Source organism: Rhinopithecus bieti, unplaced genomic scaffold (genome assembly GCF_001698545.2).
Source record: "Rhinopithecus bieti isolate Rb0 unplaced genomic scaffold, ASM169854v2 scaffold_757, whole genome shotgun sequence".
In the NCBI taxonomy this organism is placed as follows: Eukaryota; Metazoa; Chordata; class Mammalia; order Primates; family Cercopithecidae; genus Rhinopithecus; species Rhinopithecus bieti.
The window spans coordinates 2,060,409-2,067,952 of record NW_016803289.1 but is presented as its reverse complement, the minus strand read 5'-3'; the positions used below and the strand labels follow the sequence as shown (position 1 = coordinate 2,067,952).

Below are 7,544 nucleotides of genomic sequence, written 5' to 3'. Positions count from 1 at the left end.
GAACAATGAGAACATACAGGCACAGGTTGGGGAACATCACACACCAGGGCCTGTCGAGGGGTGGGAAGCAAGGGGAGGGAGAGCATTAGGAAAAATACATAATGTAGATGATGGGTTGATGGGTGTGGCAAACCACCATGGCACACGTATACCTATGTAACAAACCTGCATTTCTGTGTAGGTATCCCAGAATTTAAAGTATAATAATAATAATAATAATAATAATAATAATAATAAAGTCTGGCCCAAGACACCAGGAACATTCTGCTGAGGGAAAGAGCAAGGATGCCAAATAGGTTTTTCTCTGGAATTCCAATCAGATTGCCTGAAAGTAGCTACCTGAATCCCTGTATGTAAAACGATATTGCTGTTTTATAATAGCTTCCATAGGCACACAAGAAGAAAATAGCAAACTATCTGCCCTTCCTGCAGCAATGGTTAGACTTTGGTTCATCCCAGATTGCTTCTATAATTATCTGCATATGTGAGGTTAAAGGGAGTTGGTAGGCTCAGGTAGCCAGACCACCAGGCATCCAGATTTCTATATAGGGTGGGTCTTCAGGTACTCATTTGACCTTAGGTAAATAACTTGACTTCCTCTGTCCAAGCCATATCTCTAAAACAGGGATGATAACACTTGCCCTTTCCTCCTCCCTTGGGTTCCATGAAGAACAAATGAGATCACTTATGTGAAAAAGGAAACACTAAAAAAGTATAAGTCAAATTCTAAAAGTGTAATTTTAAAAATTCCAACCCAAAGTATACGTTCTCTGGAAAATTTTAAATTTGAATTTCTCACATTTCAGAAGGGGCTATTTAGTTCTGCGGGATTGAATGAGGCAACAATAACGTACAATAAATTTCCCAGTGATTGGCAGGAAGCCCCGCAGAAGGTGGGGTTTGCTTTCAGCTTCCCTGTTTGTCAAAGACCACACTTAATATCTTCCATTTTCCACACTTTTGAATGGCCAGTGCTTAGCTATCTCTCTGCTAATTCATAAGCTACGCTAGGGCTGGCTCAAGGAAAAAGTCAAAGTTAAGGTTATTCTGCCCCCAAAACTTGATGATACCCATTCACTTCCTGTCCAGCTGAGGTTTAAAACAAAAAAAAAAGCGGGGGGAGAAAAAAAATCTATCAATGTCATCACCCTAGCCATTCCCTAAATAAAACCCTCAAAAATTTTGGAAGAAGGGAGATTAAGATCATGTTCATTGTTGGAATTCAATGTAAACTTTTTCACAATTCTTTTGCTCAGTACACTTTATAGGTCTGAATTTCCTAAACTTTTATGATAATGGGGTAATAACCTTACTTCAAAGAAAATAAGGATCAACAATATGCAGTGTATTTATCAACACTGCATATTTCACATATGGTAGCAAATTCAACCACTTCAAAAACAATCCAGTTGACTTCTAATTAGATATTTGACTAGAGATGAGGTTTATGATTCACCTTCTACTCACTGGACTTCAGTTCTCCTCACCCTTAAGTCTAGTAAAAAGGCTAAAGATCCTTTATGCCAGAGATACTCTTCATTCTTTCCTTGTGGTACTTGAACACCCACTCAGGGTACATGTAATATCCCTTCTTTATTGTTTATTTCAATGCACACAGTTAGTATGAATCAGGTGGCAAGAACAAACCTAGCAAAATTGCTTCAGCTGTGTGCAGCACTTATCTAGAGCATAATATCTGTATGCAGCATATCTAGAGCACTTCCACTACCATCATGTCATCTGATTCTCATAATTACTCTATGAGACAGACACTACAGATGTTATGATCCCCTTTTATACAGATAATAAAACAATGGCTCAAAGAAATTAAACAACTTGCCCAAAATTATGTAGCCAATTTATGGCAAATCAAAACCAGAGGTCAGGGTTTCTGACTCCAGATGGCATGATCTGCCGACCACACTGCAGGGATTAAGACTGTCATTACAGATTAAGTGATGGGCATCTCCTCATGCCCAGAGAGGTAGCTCTGATGTCTGATCTTCTCATGGGAATAATGGGAACGGGAATTTGCCCATTACTCTCCATTCTTGAACTTCTCCTGCTATAAGTTTACCTTCAAAGAATGAAAAAAAAGCAACAGTTTTATCTTTTCAGAATAATAGACTAGCCACCAATACATGCCTCTTAGAGCCATACTCATAACTTGTTTATAGAATTTAGCCATAGTGAAGCAAGAACCTTATAAGCAGTAGCATTAAAGGAAATATGCAAATAACATTCACAATATGAGAATGCCAAACATAACCCTTATTCACAGATGTGTCTAACAGTGTGTTCCTGGAGTGTGATAATCAAGTAAAAGACTTACTCTGTAAAAGAAAACCACCAAGCAAATCAACTCTTTTTTAAAAACTGACCTGACCCATGGCTTTTTATAGTTAGTATACAGTTAGTTATATACCTGTGGTACACAAGCACTGTTCGTCCACCTAATTATCTGTTTCTCAAGTGAAAATTTTTGGCAAAGAGAAACAAATCAGATTCCATGAGTCAAATAAGAAGTCATCTATCTTGGAGGCATAACAGCTGGAACAACATCACGCATTTATTATCTGAAATGCCCATTGAAGTAGAAGCAGTTCTTATACCAATAGCATGATCAGACGTCCCCACTTGCCCAGGACAGACCCAGTTTTTACCCGTCAACCCAATGTAATTATTAACAATGTCCATTTATCTCTCTGAAATGTTCCACTGTGAGTAATTAAGTATATTTTTAGCCTACAGATTAATATTCTCCCAGCTGTGCCTTAATCCTAAAGCCTATCATATTAACCAAAAAGATAGCACTGAGTGATTAAGTGTACGTTCTGATCATATTTTGTGTTTTTGAAATACCCTCTCATGTATGAAAGATAGAGACCATGATATGTAACAAAGTAGGATTCAGGCTAGCTAAGCTTTAGCCCTCACTGTGCCATAAAATTGTATGAAATTAAACTATTGATTTACTGCTCTGAGCTTATTTTTCTTAAATATAAAATTAGGAGCTTAGACCAATTGTTCGTAAAACCACCTCATGATTCTAAAATGTATGAATCAATGTTAGTTGAACACTGATACTGTCAGTAGCAACATAAAAGGTGTGGATTTTTTTAAACAAAAAGGTGCTTGATGTTCATATGTGAAGTGATTAGACTTGAGCAATGTGGAAAAGCTGAGGTTTTGTACTACCTGAATGGCACTACAGAAATTCAGATTTACATAATCTTCTTCTTTTTCTTCTGCAGTTTCTGTTTCTATTCTTGTTCTTCTCTCTTGCCTTTATTCTATGGCCTTGATGTCAAGGTGCCTCTTAAAGGTAAGATTCCATTTAATTCTCAAAATGTGGTTCTAAGAGGTATTTGATAAAAAGGATGTTACCTATAGTTACTATGCCTTTCTTTAGTTTTTTGTTTTGTTTTGTTTTGTTTTTTGAGACAGAGTCTTGTTCTGTCACCCAGGCTGGAATGCAGTGGTGCAATCAGATCATTCACTGGCAGGCTCAATCTCCTAGGCTCAAAGCAATCCTCCAACCTCAGCCTCCTGAGTAGCTGGGACTATAGGCGTGTGTCACCATGCTCAGCTAATTTTTTGTTTGTTTGTTTTTAGTAGAGACAAGGTCTCACTTTGTTGCTCAGGGTAGCCTTGAACTTCAGAGCTCAAGCAATCCTCCTGCCTTAGCCTCTCAAAGTGTTAACCAAGCCATCAGGCCTGGTCTATGTTTTTTTAACTATGCTATATTTTTAAAAAACAAACACACTTGCTTTGGTTAGCATAAATGCCATAAATTGAGAAACAGATCCAGTCTATTTGGGTGATTATTAGAAAAGTGAAGAAACTAAATTTTCTGGGAATCAAGAATTTGTTCCAGTTAACTGTATTACTTCGGGAAGTCACAATGTTTGTGGATGTTAGTATTCCCATCATAATCTCCCATTATGCAGAAAGTTGCATCTGTATCTGCGAAGTGAAGAAATAATGACTTTACCTTTAGTGTTGCGTTCAGCTTGAAAATTCTGATTCTGCTAATCTAACAAGCTAATAATGACTGCTCTTTTTTTCACCCCTTGTCCCCGGTAGAGACTAGGGAGTTCATTAAAACTCAAGAAAGCAGGCTGAGTAAAATTGGATCTTGTTTTCAAATAAGTTATTCTTCAATGTTAATATAGAAAACAAAAAGGAAAGTTTTATAATTACTATTATCAAGTCCATGTCTCATGAATACATGCATAAATAATCTTAGTGATTCCCAGTGCTGAAAAATATAGATTTTTAAACCCCACCTCAGACTTGCTGAACCAGATCACTGGAGATAGAGGTGAGATAGAGAGAAGGCGGGAGAGGTGAGAGCAGGGACTGGTCTATATTTAACAAGCACGCTATGTGATTCTGATGGCCAGCCAAATAGGGAAACCACAAATCTCAATACCATTGTTAAAAAAGAGGAAGGGCCAGTGGCTATTCTAAATCCATTTATCACAGTTCATGTCAACTCTGATTATCCTATTAAATTATATTAGCCTGAGATCTTTCCTGGACCTCAGGTGATTTAACATTTTCTACAGCAAGTTGGAAAATAGAAGAGAGGTACTTTCTCCCTCCATAGGTATGAGATCTGTTACCTAGATATGGAAAACACAAGTAAAAGTGCTTTAGAATAACCTGATATAAGCAAAGAGTTAAGCAGATATGCTCAGAAAATGTATGAACTCGTAACTCACTCTCTGGCTATATTCTTTCTTCCGAAATATTTTCTTTTCAGACTGACCACTGTCCTTTGTCTGTCAAGAAAGGTGATAGCCTTGTAGGATGGAAAGAAGAGGATTGAGTCTCTTAAATTGAGTGGGAATATGCAAATTGAAGTGGAAGGAGATTCTCTAGTAAAGGATCAAAATGACCAGAGTATCAGAAAACAAACAGCCTCCCCCCACCAAAAAAAAAAATAATAATAAAAACAGTAAATAAATTTTAAAAGTAGGGAAAATAAATTTCAGTAAGAGACAAGTAACACATGGTGGCGTAGAGAAGAAATATCAAACCTCATAAGTACTACGCAGAAAATGTGTAGGCTTCAGCATTAACATCAATGCTGGCCAAAGCTGATTATGTCCTGGGAGCTGTTCTAAGTAATAGATACATCTAATCCTCATGAAATCTCCTGTGGGATAGGTATTGCTTTTATTCCCAATTTGTAGTTGGAGAAACTACAGTGTGTGACTTTCCCAAGACCATACAGCTACCAATTTGTACCCAGGCAGCCTCAGCCCAGAATCCACTTTTAACCACCAAACGGCCTCACAAATAAAAAAGGGCCTTTCTCCCATGTTTCAAACAACGTTGGTTTTCATATGTATCCTCATCAGAAGCATCATTCGTTTGTGTTGTACTACTTAGCTATTGGCTTTTGAAATTACAGTGTGCTCATCTCTGTACCTTTTCCCATTTTGTGTAACTCCTTGAGGGATGTGCAAGATTTGATGTTTCTCCTCCAAAGTAGCACATAAATGACACTTAGCAATTGTCTGTTAAGTGAATGACTATAATGATAATTAATAATATAGCAAATGAATGTGACAGTGAATCTGGGCAATATAATATAATGCATATGCAGTAAAATGGCTGAGAGGTTAGAGGGCACAGCTTACAAGTCAGATATACTTTTAAGCTTGAGTCCTGTCACTTGCTAGTTGTGTGGTGATAGGCAGCTTATTTAATCCACCCAAGATTAGGTTTCCTATTCCACAGAATGGTTATAGTCATGTTACCTACAGCAGGATGTTATATTGAGAGAATGAAATGATGTTACGCATGTCAAAGGCATAACAGTGCCTGGAAAATCATTAATCAGTAACTCGTAGCTATTATTACATTTAAAATTTAGCTACCACATTTACTGAATTCAAAACTATACTAAATTATACTAGTATTCTAGTATACAAAATTACACTAAATTCAAAATTATAACCTCTAGTACTGCCAAGTAGTTTACAACCTAAACCCAAGCAAGTAGTTGCTTTTTCATCTCCTCTTCTCAGGGAATAATCTGGCTTTAAATAATATTAGGGAATAAAACATCACTGAAAACTGATTAATGCTACTCATGTCTCCAAAGTTGGCAAGAGAGAAATAGAAATAAGCAAGGGAAAAAGTGCTTGTTTATTGGTAGGTAGTGAAAGCTTACTGCAAATTACCATACGTTTTTTTCCATACTGAATTAGTGATTTGTATTCTGTTCATAAACCCAAGACTAGCTTAAATTACAAAGTCCTCCTTAAAATGGAGTGACTCCTACTTCTTTTCTTTTAGTAATTGCCTAAGTCATTATTGTGAGTAATGATATACAAACCATTGAGCGCTCTCTAGAAGGCACCCTTTCTGGACTCAGTGTTGGCTGACTAAATAACTGCATGGATTGTATTAGAACTTTTACTTTAAACAAGGGGACTCCAAGTAGTTCCAGAAGATATTATCTGGCTATGCATTCTGGTTTTCCAAAGGAATAGCATATCAATGTGTTAGCTTTTTCCAGAGAGGTAACCAATAGCATAGATAGATAGATAGATAGATAGATAGATAGATAGACAGATAGATGAAAATGAGAGGGGCTTTATTAGGAGAATTCACTCACCTGGTTATGGTGGTGGAGAAGTCCCATGGTAAGCCATCTGCACACTGGAGAACCAGAGAAGTAACATGGCTCTGTTCAAATCAGAAACCCAAGAACCACTGGTGGCTCACGCCTGTAATCCCAGCACTTTGGGAGGCCAAGACTGGCAGATCACAAGGTCAGGAGTTCAAGACCAGCCTGGCCAATATGATGAAACCCCGTCTCTACTAAAAATAAAAAAATTAGCCAGGCGTGGTGGCGGGCACCTGTAGTCCCAGCTACTGGGGAGGCTAAGGCAGGAGAATCACTTGAACCTGGGAGGTGGAGGTTGCAGTGAGCTGAGATCGCACCATTGCATTTCAGTCTGGGCAACAGAATGAGACTCCATCTCAAAAAATAAAGAAAAAAAAAAAAAAGACCCAAGAACCAAGGAAGCCAGAGGTGTAACTCTCAGTCAAAGGCCAAAGGCTTGAGAGCCCCAGGAGGCTGCTGGTACAGGTCCCGGAGTCCAAAGGACGAAGGATCTGGAGTTATTAGACATTCACTCCACCTTCATGGCTTCTCATCAGGCTCCAACTCCCCACACTGTTGCATTAGGGATTAAGTTTCTAACACATGCTTTGTGGGAAACACATTTAAGCCATAGCAACTACTCATTGTTTCATATTACATGGTTACACAGGGAGACAAAGGAGAGAAAAAAATGAGAGGAATACAAAAATAGCTATCACCAGATTAGTTGCTACACCCAGGTTGCAATGACCCATTGAAAATCCTCCTCTTCTGAGCAGGGATGAATTAATGAAGAACATGACAGCACCCGTTTTGCTCATTATGAAGTTGGGAGGACCAGAGAACAGGTGATCATGATTCTTTATCCACATACACTGGTCTAGCTCATTTTACTGTCCCCACTGAACAAATTTTACAT

General features: G+C 38.0%; 1 protein-coding gene across 5 annotated transcripts in view; it reads left to right on the top strand.

Moving 5' to 3' along the window:
* The window catches only part of JAKMIP2 (janus kinase and microtubule interacting protein 2), a 202,414-nt gene that overhangs the window by 186,031 nt on the left and 8,839 nt on the right, over window positions 1-7,544 (top strand). For 4 of the 5 annotated variants that reach the window (XM_017872477.1, XM_017872469.1, XM_017872443.1 and 1 more), the window contains one exon: window positions 3,255-3,325. The exons of the other annotated variant lie outside the window; for it this stretch is intronic. In XM_017872477.1, coding sequence (XP_017727966.1) covers window positions 3,255-3,305 — 51 coding nt within the window. In that variant the 3' untranslated portion in view covers window positions 3,306-3,325. The remainder of the gene's footprint in view (window positions 1-3,254; window positions 3,326-7,544) is intronic. 5 annotated transcript variants of the gene reach the window in all.